This window comes from Balaenoptera physalus, assembly GCF_965194825.1.
Source record: "Balaenoptera physalus genome assembly, chromosome: 14".
In the NCBI taxonomy this organism is placed as follows: Eukaryota; Metazoa; Chordata; class Mammalia; order Artiodactyla; family Balaenopteridae; genus Balaenoptera; species Balaenoptera physalus.
In genome coordinates, this window is record NC_138893.1 from 80,559,035 (window position 1) to 80,580,483 (window position 21,449).

Sequence of the window (21,449 nt, forward strand, 5' to 3'; positions counted from 1 at the left end):
CAAAAGAGTGGCCTCCAGTGACAACCACTTCCTCTGCATCTTTCATCTCCTCTGAGATGTAACGCAGGGGGCACTTTCCATTTATAATTTATCACATTTTCCACTTCGGTTTTCCTGTCCTTTTCTCCCCAGGCATGACCCCTTGTTAATTCCCGGCAATGATCAGATTGACAACATGGACTCCAATGTGAAGAAGTACGACTCTACTGGGATGTTTCACTGGTGTGCACCCAAGGAGATAGAGAAAGTCATCCTGGTGAGTGACAGATCGCAGAATTGATGCCATCCGCTTCTGTCCCAGATTATGTTTACTAGGAATGAGATTCTCCTAACTGGATGGTGGGGTGATAGTCCCTGCGCCCGATTATTTTTGACACTTAATATTCAGGACGTATATTGAAACAGCTAGAACTCTCATCAGAACATGACCTGAGAGTGGAATTTTCAATCACTGAATATGTATTGGCTCATTACCATAGGGTGTGAAATGCATCATGGGAGGCAGTATGTACCGTAACTCCTGTGGACATGGCTCTGGGGCCAGAGCCTGCCTGTGCCATTAGCTGTGTGGCCTTGGACGAGTCACTTGAGCCCTTTATACTGTATCTCTTATGTGTAAGAAGATGGAATGAGAATGACCCTAACTCATAGGATTGTAGTGAAGATTAAAACCCATACGTTTTAATAAGTTTATAGAACTCCATAAACTTACCTATTATTATTATATATTAAATGCCATGAAGAAATCTGAATGCTACCTGTATTGTCGTTTGTTTATAACAGTGTCATGTATCCTTCTAGATAATTGATTTGCACATCTGTGATCCTGCTTAGCACACGATGCAGGCAGGCAAATCACATTTGCTGATGATGACAAGGGTGACCATGGTCCACCTTGGGAAGGCTGGGGCTCAGAGCCCCGTTTCCTGGTTGACTCATCTCAGTAGCAGCAGTGGGCTTCTTCTGGTCTGTCCCAAGAATTTCAGCGTAGATAACAATCCACTCTACTCTTTAGACTTGTCCGGTTAACAGCTTTAGGCTTTAATGCCTTCATCGGCTTTCCTACCGTTTATTGTCTTGCTAATCCATGAAAAATGGATTAATAATCAGGAAGTTCAGATGGAAAGGTTCTTTCTCCCTCGTGCTTTCTAATCCCCAGATTGCTGTGGCCTGCTCCTTTATGTCAACCAGGAAAATCCTATCATTTCTGATGTCATGGCCACCCTTCCTAAGAAAGGACTGTTCCAGTTCCTCAGAATGGCTTTGTGCTCTAATCCACTAGATTTTTCCCTGTGTTTTATCTGAATGTGTGTGTGATTTCTCAATTTAATTTTAATCGAGCATTAAGAACCAATACAGCTTTGTGCTGGAGGCTGTCTGGGAGGTGTGAAAGTTACAGACAAAAGCACAGAAAGTCAGAATCCTTAGGAAACAGCCCCTGTCCAAGGAGTGCAAATGGTTTTCATCACAAAGCTGCTCCATGTATTTACATTCTGATGTTGTATCTGCCCCACTTTTGCTCTAGGGATATAAACTCATCCTGGTGTTACCCACCTGGGGACAGGTCAAAGGCTTGGTTGGCATTGCGGGATCCAAGGTTTTAACGGCTTGCCTAGATAATTCTGAGGAGTGCAAAGCCCCCCTGCCGGCACCAAAGGGTTTAGTGAGGCCAGTTACTACTCCCCTCACCTGAAAAATAAAATCGTTTAACAAACCTATTACATGTTGGGCACTGTTCTTGTTGCTGGGGGTACAACCCCTGATAACGACTGGTCTCACAGAGCTTCTGTTCTAGTGGGGGCAAAGACCAGATCTCCAGGTAGGCAATGAATATGTAATAACATTTGAGATATTGATAAAGTGCTATGAAGAAAATAAAGTGAGGTCATAGGCTAGAAAGGGACAGAGAGGTGCTGTTTAGACGGTGTGGCCCAAAAAGCCCTCTCTAAAGTAACCCTGCACAGAGATGAGAATGCTTGGAAGAGCCAGCAACATGGGGATGCTTTCTGGGCACAGGATACTCTCTGCTTTGGGGGTTAGAAAACATGAGATGACCGTAATCTTGAGGAAATGACCATCTAATTAAAAGATATAAATGTACCATGAAACAATATATTCAAAGCTAAGCGTTACTAGGCACAAAGTGCTGTTTGAATCTAGTATGTGTTTAAGTGGCTGGGGAAGTCTTGTTGGATACAAACAGTTGATCTTGGAAGGGGTTTATGGCTATTAAGGCCCCACTTGGACTAGGCCTTGAAGAATGTGTAGGAAACTCAAGATACACACATAAGTAGTTTCTCTATTGCGTCTTAAACCCGGCAGAATGAGTCTCCCCAAGGCTGAGTCCCAGGAATTGGGATCTTTACCAGGTTCTCCAGGTGATATTGCTGTGGCTGGTCTAAGGATTGGTGTTTTGGTCCCCAGATCTAATTTCCTGTGGTCAGCACCTGTGCCTTGGCCACTCTGCTAATTGATGCCTTCCCTACCTTCCTATTCTAGATTTCCAGCCCCTTTTCTGGACCCGCTTGGTATTCGTCAGGCTTGCTGAAGGGAGCTAGCCTCCCAGATGACCTGGTCAATTAAAATTAATCAGGGGTCCCATCACAGCACATTACAAACTGGTTGACCCTCTGCTGGTGGTACCTAGGCACACACACTTCCATGCAGCCAAGATAACTAACTCCAGGCGTCATCCATGAAGCAGTGTTGTGGGGTGTGACCCCCTAGTGGGTTCTCCTTGGTCACCATTTATAAGACATTTTTTATGCCCTCCGTCTGAGATGTCCCTGTACTGTTGCGGAGAGAAACCAATATTGGTGACAGCCCCTGCTTTAGTCTAACGATCAGGGAGTGAAAACTTGCTTCTCCCTCTCCTTGGGGGTTACTGTAATAACCCTGACATTATCGTGAATTGCAATATTGGCATTTAAACAATCAATGCACTGGTCAATTCTAGGGATTAAATCGAGCAGAGTTTGATATGTGCAGGGGACATTCATATGCCTCCCCCAAAAGCATCGTAAGCCACATGGGGCCACCCAGACACGCAGTGGGTGGACAGGGAGGAAGAAAGCCAAGATGGGAGGCGCTAGACCAGAAGGAGGCAGAGAAAGGCGCACAACTGGCCTCCTGTGTTACTTTCTGCATGAACACAGTGAGCAGAGGGGCCAGCGGTAGCTAATCATGTGCATTTCCTGGGAAGCTCTAACTGGGGTGATTTCTTCTCTCATTTGTCTCCTTTGTAAGTACAGGCCTAAAGCTGGGGGAAGACATGGGTTTGTTGCCCTTGCTGTTCTGATCCTTTTAGTGGCTGTTTGGGAGTCTTCCTCTGATGACTTAACACAGGTGGTCACTCCAGTCATGTCCCTGGAAACCCCAAGGCAGCAGTAGACATTGGTCGGCAAAGTCCCTCTGGGAAGGGTCCTATAATAAATAATTCAGGCTTTGCTGGCCATACGGTCTCTGTCACAACTAATCACCTCTGCTTTTGTAATGCAAGCTGTGACAAAGTGAAAGAGTGGCATGGACATATATACACTACCAAACGTAAAATAGATAGCTAGTGGGAAGCAGCCGCACAGCACAGGGAGATCAGCTCGGTGCTTTGTGATCACCTAGAGGGGTGGGATAGGGAGGGTGGGAGGGAGGGAGATGCAAGAGGGAAGAGATATGGGAACATATGTATATGTATAACTGATTCACTTTGTTATAAAGCAGAAACTAACACATCATTGTAAAGCAGTTATACTCCAATAAAGATGTTAAAAAAAAAAAAAAGCAGCCACAGACAATACCTAAATGAGTAAGATTGGCCGTGTTGCAATAAAATTTGGTGGAATTTGAACTTAATATAAGTTTCACATATTATGAAATATTCTTCTTTTGATTTTTTTTCAAAAAAAATGTTTTTTTCAAACATAAAAACCAATCTAAGCTCACTGGCCATAGAAAAGCAGGTGGCGGACCAGATTTGGTCCATGGGCCAGAGTTTGCCAGCCCCTGGCTCAGGATATCATGTTCTACCTACTGATGCAGTGATGTCCTATGAGATCCCAATGATGAGTCTAGAATTTGGAACTCATTTCTCGAGCCGAGGCCAGCATGGGTCTGACTGTTTTATCATCATCTCAGCAACAGAAGCCGACAAGACAGCTCATTTTATCAACAATTTCCTGGAAACCAAGACTTCCTTTTCCGAATGACATAAATATTGCTATTCCTTCTTATTTTCCCCCTGAAAATTCTGCTCTTATGTATGGATGGCATATCTTCCTTAAATCTTTTCTCAGAGAAGGTAGTGATATGTGTGAATATATGTTTGCATGCACTTATTCCACCAATGTAATTTATACACACATACTCTAATTATAAATATATATGGCATGTATATAACATGAAGAAATTAAAAAAATAATAGCACATAGTAAGCACTCAGCAATTGTTTACTTGGTATTTTACACAAGTGATTTTTTCAGTCCTTTTCACAACCCCATGAGGTCTTCTCTCCAATGCCTGTGCCCTTCTCCCTCCGGCAGACTCGAAGTGAAGCCGCCATGACCGTCCTGAGTGGCCACGTGGTGGTCTGCATCTTTGGCGATGTCAGTTCAGCCCTGATTGGCCTCCGGAACCTGGTGATGCCACTCCGTGCCAGCAACTTTCACTACCACGAGCTCAAGCACATCGTGTTTGTGGGTTCCATTGAGTACCTCAAGCGGGAATGGGAGACTCTTCATAACTTTCCCAAAGTGTCCATATTGCCTGTAAGTCCAAGGTCACGTTATCAATGCTTTCGTCTTCTTTTCATTCACAAAAGAAAAATCCCAGATGGATAGAGTGGTTGTAGCTTTGATCATGCCTCTGCTTCTTCATCTGGTTATGGACCTGAGGACTCAGCCCTTCCCCTATGCTCTGTCTAGGAATATCCAAACCCTGGGACACCTTATTAAAAGGGATTTGCAGCCAAGTTCAGTCACTCACCAGGCATGGAGTTTAGCTGGTATCAAACGTATTAACCGTATCAGTGTCTATACAGTCTCTCTCTTGCCTACCCAAACCCAGCGCTTTGCAATATTATAGTACTTATAGCAGAATTTACATAAGGAACTATTTATATCACTTTATTTATGACATTATGAATGCTTGGAGAAATCTTATTTTACCATGTTCTGTTTTTAGCTAAATGTATTTAACAGAGTTCTTTATTTCTGTTGTACAAAAGGCCAACCCCTTCTGCTGGCCAACCCCACCCTCCCTCCCAGTCATTTAGAAGCCCAGTAATGTTTTCATGAGATTGTGTGTGTGTGTATACATGTGTGCATGTGATGTTCTTGATTACAAAACACTAGGACCCAAATCTAAAAGGAACAATTTGGGACTCCACAATTTAATGAGAGGGCATGGGATACGTGATCTGGGAGTCACATAACTAACTACTTCCCAATCATTAATCAATATATTTTCCATAAACTTTCAAATAATTGTAGAGCACTGTACATTTCAACCTTTGATATAGTTCTCCAGGTCACAAATCCATGCAAATATCACTTATACTCCAAACGTTTTTCTTGGAAGTTCACATCCCTAAAACAGGAACACAAATTTTATTCTGTGTTTTAAGAAGTCTGGATTTTTTCCCACTTACAGAGCTGAAATTTGTTATTTCTATTATCAGCTTCTAGAACCTCGGAAATGGAAAAAGAAGAGTCAAGTAATATAATTCAATAAGGAAGACATAAGAATCAATCCACAAGTAATGCCCATTCGTAGCTATCAATACCATGTGTCCTAACGTATGCCTGGCGCAGTGGACACTCAATAAATATATAAAGAAGTGAGAAAAATATAGACAGATATCTTTTGGCTGCTGGGCCCCAAATTCACTGACTTAGTGAACACATGTGGTTAAAAATAGTCACCTGCGGAAAAGTAGTCATATACATAAAAGAGCATAAACAGATATATACCTAATTTCAGAAACATGATAGTTGTGATTACATATTTCCATGATTATTTTCCTACATGTGCTCTTCCACATGGTGTTTGGGAACAATGGACTAGGGTCTAAAAGTATTTTGTAAAGAGCTTATTAGTTTTCTGGGGTACAGGAGTCTATGTATGTGCGTATGTGTATAGTGTTGGGTGTGTAGGTGTGTGTGTGATGTTTTCTGTGCGTGTGTGTTTGTTGTGTGTGTTTCCTTCTGTATGCTCTTGTACACATCCACTCATCTGCCTGCATCTATATGGATGAGTTCTCCTATCTGCAGGGCCTTTTCAAACCCTCCAAAATTTATCACACTTGAGCACAACATATTGGTACAAAATGGGCCTTCACCTATGTCTCCACATATTTCATTGTTTAAACAGGTCCCCAGATACAGGACCAGCCCAGAGAAACACAGGGTGTTTCTATGTGTGTCATTTGTATTTCTTGAGTTTTGAAATCATGCGTGTACAGCTGCACAGGAATTTTCTTATATCACAATTACTGGTGGATTCCCTACAAGGTGAAAATTAAAAGAATATGATGTAGGCAATTGAGGCTTATACACTGGTGAAATGATACAGGAAGTTGGTCAGACTTATTTTGTACCAAAAGACCCCAGTAAAAAGGGGGAGACTTCTCATTCTCTCAAAAGATCCTCCTCCGGAGCTTGGAATTAGTAGCTTCCCAGCCCCGTAGCACTAAATGCCTCTTCCTCCGTAATTCCACTTTGCAGTTACATTTTGGAGGCTGGGAATAGAATCCTGACTGCCACCGAGTCATAAAAGAGGGCTGATGGGCTTGATCTCTGCAGCCAAGTCCAATCTTCTCAAAGCCCCCTTTCCAGGAAGGAGAACGAGAGGAAGGCATCCAGAGACACAGGCAGTTGACAGGCCCTCTCCCTACACGGTCAGTGAGCTGAAGACAGCTCAGGTCTTCATGAAGGCAAGTCAGAAGCTGGATTCAGGTTGGAGGATCAAGGAGGCTGGTGGCTGGCGGTGAACTCCAAAATGATGCCCTTGGGGCCCTATCACATGGGATGGCCTGATTAGTTCTTCTCTGGCCCCCCCCCACCCCGAGGACACAGAGCAGGTGGGGGTCATGCCCCTCTCCTCCAACCCTAACCCTTCTATTTGACCAGTGGCTGCATTCCTGGCCTCTGTCATTACCTCCTTGATCTGGGAATTTGTTTCCACTGTTTTTTGTTGTTATGGGATTTTTTTAAAAAATCTGTTTACTGGCTTATTTATTTTTAATTACTCCAGTAATATACAAGTATGTTCTTGTTATAAAATATTCAAACAAAGCAGATGTATATAAAGTCAAAAGCAAACTTTTCCTTCACCCCCAATCTTATTTCCCTCCCCGGGGTAATTACTGTTATTAGTTTAGTGTGTACTTTTCCTGAACTTTCTCTCTGAGTGTACGTACATTTATAAATACATTCATACATATATAGTTCTATTCTGTGGGTTTCTTTTTACATAAATGAAATCATACTTTTTGAATTGTCTAGAACTTGGTTTTTTTGTTTATTTGTTTCAATTGCTCCTCTGTCTTGAGATGCTTCCAAGGCAATACCTACATGGAAAGGTCTTTCAGTCCCTTTACCTGCTGCATAGACTTCCATTGTATATATATTATCTGATAGTGTATTTAACCATGCCTCTGTTCTTGGACAGTTAGGTGATTTCCTTGTTTTTGTCTTGCTGAAAATATGCATTAAAATCATACACCTGAAGCTTCACCCCTTTCCGTATCCCCTTTGCAAGATGCACATTAATTCCACTCGCTCCCACATCCTCCGAATTCAGCCCCACCTCATCACACCGTGCTCCCTGGCTATTTCCTCTTGGCTGCCTTGGGAATTCTAGTTGGAGCTGCTGTCTTTTTACCTGAGACAGAGGTGACCTGCTATTAAATAAACAGGCATTTGAAAGCCATCCCCTCGTTACATTCTGAAAGCCAGAGGTTGCCACAGGACAGTTACTTAAATCAAGACAATTTCCAGGCAGGAAGAAGATACAGAACCGCGGCATAATTCCTCTCCCTCGTTAGTTAGTAATAGCTTGATTGAGTATCGAGAGCGACCCTAAAATGCTGCCATCAGCACCGACTACCCTTTAGATTAACACACAACTCCTATTCCCTTGAATGTAGTTAGGCCAGCTTAACGTCAAGGCATAAAAAAGATACTTGTTAAATAATTTCCCAAAGCTCCGGCTCAATCTTTAATTTGTTTTTATTCTTCCCCCCCCCCCCTTTCCCTCTTGTTCCTCAGTCTCACTTTTGCTTCTCCTTTTTTTTTTTTCTCTCTTTCCTCTATGCCAAAGGGTACGCCGTTAAGTCGGGCTGATTTAAGGGCCGTCAACATCAACCTCTGTGACATGTGCGTTATCCTGTCAGCCAATCAGAATAATATTGATGATACTTCGCTGCAGGACAAGGAGTGCATCTTGGCGTCGCTCAACATCAAATCTATGCAGTTTGATGACAGCATCGGGGTCTTGCAGGCTAATTCCCAAGGTAAGGGCAGCCCCTCTGCTGTGCCTACGGGGGACAGGGGCTGGCAAGAGGGATATCCTTCACTCCGTGATCCAGAGAGGCTCGCATCAGCCTGCCTGGTAGAGAAACACACCGTGGCTGCCGTGGCTTTCAAAGGGGCATCTTCTGCCTCTTCTTGCCAGCCCGGGCAGTGGGCTTGAGACCCTAACACCCACGCTCTCAGTAGGCTGTCTTCCCCAAAACGAATCCAGCCTTTAAATGCCACCCCCTCAGCCTTCCCAAACAGTGGCTTTAGGACCAGAGTCGCCAGCTAAATGTCAGAGCACTGAGATGATGCTGGCTGAACAATCCCCCGCGTTTTTCCCCAGCATCTGTTTTTGCCATTGACCTGTGTTAAGCTTTGCCGTTGTTACAGCTGCATGGGGGTGTTGAGCTTTGCGTTGTTATCGGCTGACCAAGGGACAGTGGTCTCTGGAGGGTGGGGGGGTATATGGACACTGAAAGTCATTTCGCAAAAGGTGACACTTGTCAGCCCATGCGTTCTCTATAGGAGGCATGACAGTGTTAAATGACACACATCTGCCATCTCTGCTCTGCCCTGATCTTCCCTGTCATTTGCTCTGGGATCCTGGGCAGATGGTTCCAAGTGAAGATGTTGTCCAGGAGTCTCAGAGAGGCAGCACTGCAAAAATCCTGCAGCAAACCACCTCACTAATCAGGGCCTTGGCAGGATGGGATGTGAAGCATTTTCCGCCGAGTAACACCTCTGTGTGGGTTTGCCATGAACTGTAGGATCATTGTCATAGGCGGTCTACTGGATAGGTGGCATTGGGTGCCTGATAGGGACCTGAATGCCATCATTCCAAGAGTAAAGATAGAGGGCGTACAGTCCACAAACACTATGGCTGCTGGGCTATGAAGCACCATCTTACTGATATGATAAAGCTCAGCTCGATCCTGCCGCCTAGACCTACGTGCTACATTATCTTTTGCCAACTCAGCATGACTACCACCTCCTTCTAAGGTCCCCTCGACGTTGCAGCGAAGCCAGAAACAATAGTTTCTAGAAGCCCCTTCTCTGCCTGGTTCTGGGCTGGAGTCTGCCAATGAGAGAAGGGCACTAGGGCGAGGTCTGGAAAGTGGAGAGAAAAACAGGTCTTGATTTTTGGAGGCAGCTGCAGAGTTCAAAGCAGCTCTCAGGGGAAGCTTTGAGAACCACTGGCTTTGCTGCTAGAGATGGAGACTGGTGTGTGGGCTTCCCTGAGGGTCCTGAGGTTCACAGCACCTTCTGGTGAAGTTCAAGAGAACCTTCCCCTTGGTGCTGCAAGTGAAATGGCTAATGGTGGCCTCTTCGACTTTTGCTCCTCCAGCCCTGCCCATGGCTGTGTCAACCTCTAATTTTCATCGTACCTGGAATAGAGTGGCTTCTATTCTTGACATAACCCTGGCTGATACAGCCTGAAGCTTGGTTTTGACATCTCCACTCCAGCCTCCTCTGCCTCCCCCCCAAATCTAAATCTTGGTCTCCATTTGCTCAGCGGTGCCCGCAGGACAGAGCATGCGCCGAGGCCCTAAGAAAGGAGCCTTAACTCTTTCCTGCGTCCTGCACGACCTGCTCCGGGAGCCTAGGTGACAAAGGATGGGAGGAGACAGTTAGCTGGCCTTCTTGGAGGGGGAAGAGGCAAGCTAGCTTTCGGTTCCTGCTCCTAAGTACTTGATCTTCACTGTATGTCTTCCCAACCACACCCCAGCATGGGCATCACCCAGGGACTGTTAGAAATGTAGACTCTCATGCCACACAGACCTACCGGGTCAGAATCTGCATCCTAACAGCGTCCGCAGGTGATTCGTGTGCACTGCTTTAAGGCACAATAAATCTTTACGCTAACAACACTGGGTCCAGTGAACGCACTGACCAACCCCATTAGATGCGCCTCGTCTCCTGGCAGGAGCTAGCAGAGGGAATGGAAAGAAGTAGAAGCAGGGGAAGTGCTCCCTCCAGGTGGAGATGGAACCGAATAGGGGGTGGAGGGGCAGGAAAAGACTCCCTTTCCCCAGCATGCCTGTTTCCTCGCAATTCAATAATCGTGATTTTCAAGGTCCTAGATTAGAATCTCAACATATAATATAGTCACATATGCATCCGACATAGGTGTTCCTTCCAGCTCTCTTAAACCTTATCCCAGCCTGTCAGATCCTTTTGATGGCCAAACTGGTAAAAAAAATGCTTCCCCTCCCCTCTTCAAACACTTACTCGATTCTCAAAAGCCTTCTTTACTGTTTTTATCACAGGAATAAGCAAGAATAGTAGGTCTTGGAGGGAGAGAAGGAAGAAAGGAAAAGAGAATTCATTTTTTCCTGCAAAAAAAAAAAAGGGCTCTTATTTTGTACACACACACACACACACACACACACACACACCCCAGAAGGGGCAGAGGATGTGCCCTATGGCCAGTGGTGGTTTTCAGAGACTTCTGGTTGGCATTGGAGTGGAGTGGAGTGTACATCCCCCAGTAGCCAGCAAGCATTCTGTTTGGCTCTCAATGAGAGACTGTTGAAGCTGTAGCCCCACTGAGTCCATATTTCCCATCATTTTCTTACTCTGTCTGTTCCTCTCTTGTCCTTGGTTTCTAATACTCCCCTTTGGTGACACTCTGACCTTCCAAAAAGCAGTGGTCCAGTGGCGGCCATCAACACGGGAGGTTGCTTCCTCCCCAGTGGGTGAGCGTTGTAAGTTCACCTCTGGCTGCTCGCTGTACAGCCCACGCCTCAGGTTCGTCCCAGTCCGTGGGGTCAGATGGACGAGCTGAGATTCCCGGCTGCTCCCCCTCCTTGAGACCCTTGTGACCCACCGGAACGCCCACTGTCCTCAGATACTTCTGTCACCCTTCATCTGGGCATTTGGCATGACCAAACTCCAAGTGGATTGGAATTACGGAATACAAAATGGATTTCGTCTTACTATTTTCACTTCGGGGAACAAATCTAACTTCCCCATGAGAGGTAACTACAGAGATTTCTGGCCACTGACACCCCACCTTTCATCACTCTTTATTCTGTAGTCCTTATGAAACCCATTCCTTTGTTTTGTCTCAAGAGCTCTGTTACCATCTCTCCAGAACACAGCAGGACAGAACTGTGGCCCCAGGACGGATGTGTGTACTCTTGGGCCAGAGTATTCATGCAAACTTATGGCGAGTTGTTCTAACATGAAATGAAACAAGAAAATGTGTCTTAACATTGAGGAGGTAGAGCCTTCACTGGGATTTGTGTTCAGACACTTGCCACTGCATGTTATTTGCTCTCCTAGACTCACAAAACCTCTTTTCCCTCTTGTCTTTTCACATTCCCTTTTAGTGTCACTGTTCTAGCCCACATGGTGTCAGGACTGGCCCAGCCTAGGGATTCTGGACCAGATACTTTCTGAAAAGATCTGAAATGTGATGGCTGATTGTCAAAAACAATTACAGAGAAAGGTGGCATACCCCATGCTGGATGGTATATCCGATGTGACAGTTGGGTCTATGAGATGCAGTTTTAATATACAGCAGGCAAGACTGCAGTGACAATTATATAAAGCAGGTGAAGCCACTTCTTGCTGGTCAGCAAACATCAGCTCAGAACCACTTTACAGCTCTTTACCAGCAACTAAGTGCCTTTATTTACAGAGCGCCTGTCACTTCCCTTTGGCTGGAGAGCTGGTGTATTATTTAGCACGCATTTATCTGGGGAAAACATTTCAATTTAAATCAGCTGGTACAACGGTGGCTCTTGCCAGACTCTCTCCCTGTGGTTCGAAAAGACAAGAACTGAGTCAGATCTTGGAAAGGCGGGTGAACAGAGGGAGGAAGGGTCTATTCTCAGAGAGCCACTTGAATTAGAACCTGAAAGGAAGGCTCATGCGATTGAATTTCCCATTATGCTTTTTTTGTTGTTGAAGTATGATGGTTGATTTACAATGTTATATTAGTTTCGGGTGTATAACATAGTGAGTGATTCAATATTTTTATAGATTAGGCACCATTTAAAGTTATTATAAAATATTGGCTATATTCCCTGTGCTGTACAGTGTATCCCTTGTAGCTTATTTATTTTATACATAGTATCAAAAGTTTGTATCTTTAATCCCCTACCCCTATCTTGTCCTTTTCCCTTCCCTCTCCTGACTGGTAACCACTGGTTTGTTCTCTATATCTGTGGGTCCGTTTCTGTTTTGTTACATACATTCACTTGTTTTATTTTTTACATTCCACATATAAGTGATAACATAGAGTATTTGCCTTTGTCTGACTTATTTCACTGAGCATAATACCTTCTAGGTCCAACCATGTTGTTGCAAATAGCAGAATTTCATCCTTTTTTGTGGCTAATATTTGTGTGTGCGTGTGTGTGTGTGTATGTGTATATATGCCACATCTTCTCTACCTACTCATCTATTGATGAACACTTAGGTTGCTTTCATATCTTGACTATTGTAAATAATGCTGCTATGAACATTGGGGTGCATGTATGTTTTTGAATTAGTGTTTTCGATTTCTTCAGATATATAGCCAGGAGTGGAATTACTGGATCATGTGGTAGTTCTATTTTTAGTTTTTTGCCATTATGCTTTTATATTGAGTTATGAAATGAGCATTTATAGTTTCTTCCTGCTTAACCTTCCAGTAAGGATAAGTCTTAAGGGAAAGAAAGAGGAATAAGTGAGTGACCACTATGTGTCAGGCACTATAGCACGCAGGACACAAATGGCTACCATATTGGACAGTGCAGGTCTAGAGTATAGGCTTACTGCCTTGCTAAGGGTTTGGATTTATAGGAAGATGATGATTAAATCCATCTTTGAGAAAGATAGCAGACAAAAATATGAGCATGGTTTAGAGGTGGAAAGAGATGGTGGCATGAGCTATATGAGAAGACTACTGCAGTGGACTAGAAGGGATGAGATGAGGGCTGACAGGACAACTTAGTGATGTTAGTTGTGAGGACAAGACAGAAATTGAGATAGATTTGAAATAGAGAGAATAGCTGTTGAAGACTAGTTGGTGGGAAGGAGGTATGGATGAGCAAGGGTGAGGAATTGGGAAAGTGTTTCGAGGTTGGCCACGGGGTGGATGTAAAAATGATTAAGTTCACAAAGGACCCAGGAGGAGAAACGAGCTTGGGGCAGAAGGTAAAACAATTAGGTCCTGGTTCATTTGAGTTGAAATTTTCTGGAGAATATCCAGTGAGAAATAAGAACATGTGGTTACAGGGATAAAGTTAGGTTTGAAGCTATAGATTCGGAGGTCGTTGGTGATGGACAGTGTATGGGCCTTGAGAGTGGATATTTCCCAGGGAGACAAGGCAGGGCAACTAAGAGAAAAGGGGCCATTGTGGAACCTTGGGAAACATCAACCTTGAAGGGACAAACAGAAGAAGAGAATCCAGTGAGAGGGGCTGAGGACACAGATTTTGGGGGGTAGGAGTGGGTGGTATGAAGGTAAAGGAGAAGAGGGTTGAATAAATTCCAGAGTCGCGATCTAGGATGTATCCTAATTATTTCTCGCTGTGTGTGTTTTCTTGAGCAGACTCTGAGCTCTTTGAGAGGCAAAGACTCTTCCTCATCTTGCTAATCTTCATGTCCCCGGGCCCTCTAGCGCAGGACCTGACACAGAGTTGGCATGCCAGAAGAATTTGCTGGGCTGAACTGATTTGAAAGGAAACAGTGATTAGCACTGTCAGATACTGCAGAAAAGTCAAGTAGATGAGGGCCTAAAAATGGCAACAGTGCATTTGACCCTCAGGAAGTTCCCAGTGATCTTAACAAGAGCAGCTGAGTAGCTTGTTGCCAGTAGAAGCGAGCATTCAGGGGACTCAAACCTTAATGGGAGGTGAGAATTGGAGATCCTATATTACTCTTTCAAGTGCAGATAGGGAGAGAAATAGGATATTTCAGAGGAGCTCATCAAAGAAAGGATTTCCTTTTTGTTTTTAGAAGAGGGAGAAATACACCATATTTGTTGGCTATGGTAGGCTAGGGTGAAGCCCCATAGAGGGGCAAAGTTTGAAGCTACAGGAGAGAGTTGTTAAACGATAAAGGAGGAACCAGAGAGAAGCAGGAGAGACGATGTGTCCTTTAAAAAAGAAGGAATGATCCTTGTTCCTCTGAGTCAGAGGGCTGGATGGGGAAGATGAAGCTGGAGGAAAGTTCGGTCTGACGGCCCCTCCTTTCTTCATGAAGCAACCAACTTGGCTTTCCTTGAGGAGTTAAGTGGGCCAATTGGGACAGGGAACTGATGTGGTAAAGGTTCAGAGCAGACACCATGGGAACCACATAAGGAAAGGACTGGATTTAGGTAGGTGAAAGCACCGTGAGCATTGGTGAGGACCAGCTGGGGTTGGAACCATGCTAAAACCAGTCAGCACTGCCCTGCAGTTTTCTCTGCAGTGCTTTGCAAAAAAGCACAGAAACTAGAACTTGGCTTTAGCTTGGGATGGAGATTCGGAGGAGGCAAAGGATTCCGTGGTGCTGTTGAGAGAATATTCAAATGAGTGTCCCAGGGTCTAAGACGGTAGGTGGAGAAGTTAAACCAGAGTTGGGGCTTCTAGGCAGAGAGGCCAAAAACGAAGCAAGAAATAAATCTCTGCGAGGTCAAAGAACGGGCACGTGGAGTAAAAGAGTGCCAAAGGGTGGGAGGTTTGATTAGAGAGAGGATGTGATGACCTCAGAGGATGAAATATTCCTTGCAGAGCCAGAACAGATCTTGGTCATGTTCACGCTAAAACAGTTCTTCTCCACAAGGACTCTGAGCCCAAAGCAGAGCCCATCTGTTCGCCACCAGCACCACCACCACTACCATGACCAGCACCACCACCAGCACCACCACCAGCAACCATAATAATAATGCTTACGCTTCATGAATGTTTCCTGCTGTTATGTGGTAGGTATTTTGTCAACCAAGACAACAGACGTTTCTTAGATCACCGGTTTTCACCCTTGCCTGCACATTGTAATCACTTGAGAAATGTTAAAAAAATATCAACGCCTGGGTTGCCCCTTAGCAGTTGTGACTTAGCTGGTAGGGGGTACAACCCGGGCATCAGGAGTTTTCGAAGTTCCCTGATGGCTCCCAGGTGCAGCCAGGGTTGAGAACCACTGCCCAAGGTGGTCCTCAGAGGACGTGTATGAAGTAAGAGGGTTATTATTTTGATTGTAAAGAGGAAGAAACTGAGGCTTTGAGAAGCTAAGTAATCATTTTAACCTGAGTCTTCCTGGCTTCCTGGGAATCCTCACCTTTAAATCATTTTGCTTCTTTATAACAATTCTGTTATTTAAACCTGTTGGTCTACCTTCTTCCTTTCATATTTTTGTGGCTGATCATTAGCTTTCCCAATACTGAAAATCCCTAAGTGGAGAAAAGGGGTAGGGGAAGGCAGTGGGAAACCAGGCTCTGACTTTTGCCCAACTGGCTACGTTTGTCATCTTGTTTCTGTCATATGTCTCAAGGTGATAAGTAAAGGATATTAGTTGCCCTGTGGACAGGCCTTCTTCTTTTTTTTTTTTTTTTTAAGCAGATATTCATTTTTAATTATTATTTATTTATTTATTTTTGGCTGTGTTGGGTCTTTGTTTCTGTGCGAGGGCCTTCTCCAGTTGCGGCAAGCGGGGGCCACTCTTCATCGCGGTGCGCGGGCCTCTCACTATCGTGGCCTCTCTTGTTGCGGAGCACAGGCTCCAGACGCGCAGGCTCAGTAGTTGTGGCTCACGGGCCTAGTTGCTCCGCTGCATGTGGGATCTTCCCAGACCAGGGCTCGAACCCGCGTCCCCTGCATTGGCAGGCAGATTCTCAACCACTGCACCACCAGGGAAGCCCCTGCATTGGCAGGCAGATTCTCAACCACTGCGCCACCAGGGAAGCCCCAGGCCTTCTTCTTGACCACAGCTTTTGAAAGGTGGCAGGGCTGAGAGCCAGCACTCCACGGCTATTAAACAGCAACGCTGCCCACCTTCAAAGCCAGCACGGAGTTCCTCCCAGTCCCTGGGTCTCTTCAAGAAGATGGCGCTGGTGTGTATCCATGCCTGGGCTAAATTTGGATACTGGTGTTAGGGTTCCTCTCTTGTTCTTTTTCCTGTTATATGCTCTGCATTCATCTGATGCATGCTACCTGTCCTGAAGGTGTCAGTCCAATTCCATGAACATTTACTAAGCATCTGTCATGTGCCCAGACTGTGCACGGCAGACACTGCTGGGGAGTCAGGGGTCATAAAGCACATTCCCGGTCTTTGCAACCTCCTAGGCAAATAAGTAACTCTGCTTCAGAATGCTGGTTGCTTCCCATGGGAGAATTACCATCTCTGGAGACTAACACTAGGGACAGGAAGAGAAAGAGAGTGGGTTTGAGAGACACTCTGGGAAAAAAGCAGAGGATTTCAGCAGTTGGAAACAAACAGATCTGGCTGCAGTCAGAGAGCAGAACAGAGGAAAAGGGGCAGAGGTACATGGGGACATGTTTGAGGGACAGCAGTGAGTACAGTTGGGCAGGAACACAGTGTGTGTGTCAGGCAGCAGGGGGACAGAAGGCTGAAGTGTGGGTTGGGCATTGAGAAACTTTTTCTTTTTTGTAGTTAGGAAGCTGTAAATCATTTTTTATGAGTCTGTGAGTTAGGAAGCTGTAAGTAATTCAGTGGGCACCAGAGAGCTACGGAAGGTTTCAAAGCAAGAGAGTGATGGGATTGGACCTGAACTTTAGGAAGATTGACCTGGCAGCCCAGTGAAGCATTGTTCGGAGTGGGAAAGAAGAGAATGCAGGGAAACTGGGTAGGAACAGTGGTTACCCAGGAGGAGACCAGGAACCTGGAACTGGAAAAAGAAGGGGAGGGTCTAGGGTAAGATGGGTAGGTGTAAAACAGACTGTGTGAACGTGAGCTTCCTTCCCGGTAATGGACGACAGTGGCTGCTCGTGGGAAGAAGCCTGCGGAGAGGAGGGGCTGGCTGCAGGACGAAGCAGTGTTGGTTGTGTTGGGTTTCAGTTATGATTCATTTCTGCATGGACTTGGTGGAAAAATCCAGGTGAACCTGAAAAAACAGATGGGTGGAAATGAAGTCCTAAATCCAGGAGAGGGTCACAGTTAGAGATCCGCCCCATTGCCCGTGCTCTAGGGGCCGAGAAGAGCCTCAGGGGAGAGGATAAGGAAAGGGAGTTGAACGGCGGAAGTCTGGGGAGCATCTTGGAAAGGACAGAGGGAGCCATTGGTACGAGCCACCGAGCCACAGCTGAGCTGAGTTCCCAACGCTCCTGGGGAGGGAGGAGCATGTGTCTCAGACTTTGGGACAAATGTCTGCTGCCTGCTTTCTCTTGCCTCCCCTAAATTAATTTGTCTATATATTATGCCTCTTTACAACCACAAGTTTAAAAAAATTATAGTGGACTTACATAAACACACCAACAGGCACACAAGCACAAGACACACGTACACACACACACACACACCTTAGTTCCTACAGCCCTCTGTGACCGTCAGGCACAGTTACACTAAGTGATGCCCACATATAAGCAGACGCTCTCCTTTGTCTGAATTTCAACAAAGGTTAAGAGCCTCAAGTAGGGAATGACATTTTTCTTTGGAAGTATGGCTGTAGTCCTTGGAGAGACAGCATTAATTGGGGGCATAGGGTACATCCTGAAGTCTGAGATAGCTTTTACTGTTTCAGGGAAGAAAATGTGACTTCTGTTTTATGTATGGGGGAGATCATGTGAATTAAGATCTCTAAATTATATTGGATCACAGAAGTCAGGATTCAAAAGGGCCTTCCTAAACTGGAACTTTGGGACAAAATCCATGGGATGGAATGGAATGAAGACTGCTGAGCATTAAGTTTCAAATAATTACTCAAGACAGGCTGGATAAACCTTGCTGATAGAGGTGTAATTTATTTGGAGCAGTGATCGTTTCATCCTGGCCAGTCTGAGAGGGAGTGTGTCAAGATCTATGAAGATTTGAAGGAAGGCATTGACAAACAGGCAGTGCTGCCAAGGGGGCGACCAGAATGGGGAAATGCTTGGACTACGTGTCACTTGCCCAGCGGTTAAGAGAACGGGGCTAGGGGACCAAAAGGGCCATCTTCTGCTCCATTGAACAAAACCAGGATCGATGGCTAATGATTACAGAAAACCAGATATTAATCCCACATAAGAAAGGCTGCCTAAACATGTAGTGGGCGTCCTATCACCGCATGACTGTTTGCCAAATGGAAGATCCTGGCGTGACCTTTGTGACGGCGGGGAAAGTAGATGAGAGGAGTTCTGTGGTCCATTACAACTGAGGGTCTCTGGTATTTTCTTGATTCTGATGACATAGAGCTCTGTGTTTTAGAAGATCTACATTCTTACTCCAGAGGGAGAGCTCTGCTGTTTGGTGAAATTGGGGTCAAAATGGGTCTTTTAGTGGAAACTTTCACATCTTTCCAGAATGGCATTGTCTTTGTGTCTAAGATGGGGAGCGGCCTGCATTGGGGTGGGCAGCTGCACATCTGGCTTTTCCATTAATTTGACAGACCACCCCCATCTTCAACTCCCATGTCACCCCTCAACACCTGCCCTTCCCAGTTTTCTCCCTTCCTCCTCTCCCCCAAGCCTCACCCCCTGCACACCCGGGCTGCTCTCATTTGCAAACATACCTATACACATATCCTACACACATTGTCCCTCCCTGAAATCAGAGAAGCCTTTTTTCAGCTGCTCCCATATAACATTTCATTACCACAATATTCTCTCTCAATTCTGAGCCGGTGGTGGGGGAGAAGTCATTCCTCTTTATACCCACCCAACGAACAAAGCTCAGCGCTAAAATATTTTTCTTCAGTTGTAACTGAAAGGGCTGTTGGCTTCCATCCCAAAAACCAGAAAGACAATTATACTTAACTGTTTAGAGATTTATAAGTACCACACTGGAGTAGCCTCTAGGTAGTAACTTTAGATACCCAGCCCAATAACTTTCTTTTATTGGTTTGTGATTTAGATCTTATTTTCAGTCCTCTATAATAAGAGGAGTACATTTCATTAAAAGAGCTTACTAAACAATAAAGAAAATCTGGCTTAGGGCTCCGAGCGGGTCTCAGGTACAGAAAGGGGTCTGCCCTGTTCCGTTTCTTCTGCAGACATCATGAGACGGATCTGAGCACAGTGAGGTAGCTGTATTTCAGCAAAGCAGCCATTGCAGCCGTTTTCTAAATGACTTCAACTTGGGAGATTTTTTCCTACACAGCATATTTCACCACATGAGAGATGCTCTGACGACTGCCATCTACTAGTCTGGCAATAGATTCCCAGTGAAGGAAACAAGGAAAAGCAACCACCGTCACGACAATAGCTGTAACAAGAGACTGAAGAGTGAGGGCTACTTTCTGAACCCATGGAGGTTTTTAGGCCCTCCGTAAATGGAGGTCTAACCAGGGGGATGGATTAGGGAAGAGAAAGTAAAAACGGACAATATCACCTATTCCTTCCAATGGCCTGCTTAGCAGAATTCACTTCTGCTGTGCCCAGCTTGGGACAACTGCAGTGAGAGGAAATCTGAGCTTCAGAGACAGAAAACAGATGTGGGGTGGAGTTGGGGTGGGACTGAGCTCATTGTCCCAGCATCAGGCTTTCATAAGCTGCTCTGCTACTCGAAGCTCATGTGCCTAGTTAAGGCTCCTTTTAAAAAATTATAATTCCCCCTTTTTCTTCAGGTGAGTCATGCACCAGGCACATTCATAGACAATATTTCATTTAATCTCCCCGATAAGCTACTCAGGCAGAGGTGACTTATCTCCATTTTACAGATGAGAAAACTGAGGCTCAGAAAAATTCAGCAACTTGTCCAAAGTCTCTTAGCTCAGATCCCCAAACTGTCTGCTTCCAAAGCCTTGTGCTTTTCTCACTACATCAGTCTGCCACATAAAAGAGAACAAGTGTTATTCTGATGAAAACGGGCCTGAATCTATACATCTGCTTTTCAGGGTCATGGAAGCATCCCTGGGGACAAACGTTCAGTGAAGGGAAAGCTCTCAAGGCATGCCAGACTCCCAAACTGCTTCTTGCAGTCAAGGGCTGACTTTGTTTTGAATATTTTTGTCTCTGGGCATCTCTGTTTTGTGGGTCCCTTACCCTCCCCACCCGAGCAGTCAGAGACACTAGGATCCTCTTGGTCCCTGACTTCATTGCTATGACAACCAGACAAACAACAGCAGAGTTGGGAGAAGAGTTTTGCTTAGCTGCCTCTGAACAGTATAATTGCTTGAGCTTTTTCTCCCCCTGTTAGTATAGACTTGATTTTGGAGCTGCCAAAAAGAGGGTGGAAAGATTGAGACTCAGATATTGCTTTCTTTTGTTCAGAAACTTATAAAATATTTCCAGGTTTTATCTCCTCATCCCACTTTCCAGGTGGAAGTTTCCGTGGAAGACAGAGAATGAACAGACCACTCTAGCCCTCAAAGCCTAGGACTTCAGGCTGTATGTTATGCTCAGAAAAATGGTCCAGATAAATTGTCCTGTGGGAGGAAAGTGCGGTTGTATAAGCAGAGGAAGGTGAAAGAAATCTTGTCATCCCACAGACTCTCTGAGGCCCCTGATGAGATTCCAGATAAGGATCCAACAGCTCTTTTCCTGAGCGTCAGTTTAGGAAAGTTGCCTGAGGTTAGTCCCTGCTCTTTCCATGGTCCATGCCATCATGACACTAAGGACATCGATAGGCAGAAGTGACACAGCTGTGTAAAATAAGTCGTATGGCACAAGTTGAATGCACATATTTAACGATATGGGATCTGGAACATTCCAGAGTACCTTGCAAAATGCATGGTGTGAGTCATTTGTAATTTGCTGAGGCATGAATGTGATCCATATGCTATGAAGATAGCACGCATGCCTCAAGCCAGCAAATGAGCTTACAGACCATCCAGTGTATTTTTGTCTTTACCCTTCCTTTTACAGGTGAAAACTCATG

General features: G+C 45.1%; 1 protein-coding gene across 12 annotated transcripts in view; it reads left to right on the plus strand.

The window, feature by feature from the left end:
- Positions 1 to 21,449, plus strand: part of KCNMA1 (potassium calcium-activated channel subfamily M alpha 1) — a 751,400-nt gene that overhangs the window by 670,614 nt on the left and 59,337 nt on the right. For all 12 annotated transcript variants that reach the window (XR_014253611.1, XM_082425676.1, XM_082425678.1 and 9 more), the window contains 3 exons: positions 133 to 256; positions 4,536 to 4,760; positions 8,314 to 8,506. Coding sequence is in view for 11 of the 12 variants with exons in the window: in XM_082425676.1 (XP_082281802.1) it covers positions 133 to 256; positions 4,536 to 4,760; positions 8,314 to 8,506 (542 nt within the window). In the remaining variant the exon portion in view is untranslated. The remainder of the gene's footprint in view (positions 1 to 132; positions 257 to 4,535; positions 4,761 to 8,313; positions 8,507 to 21,449) is intronic.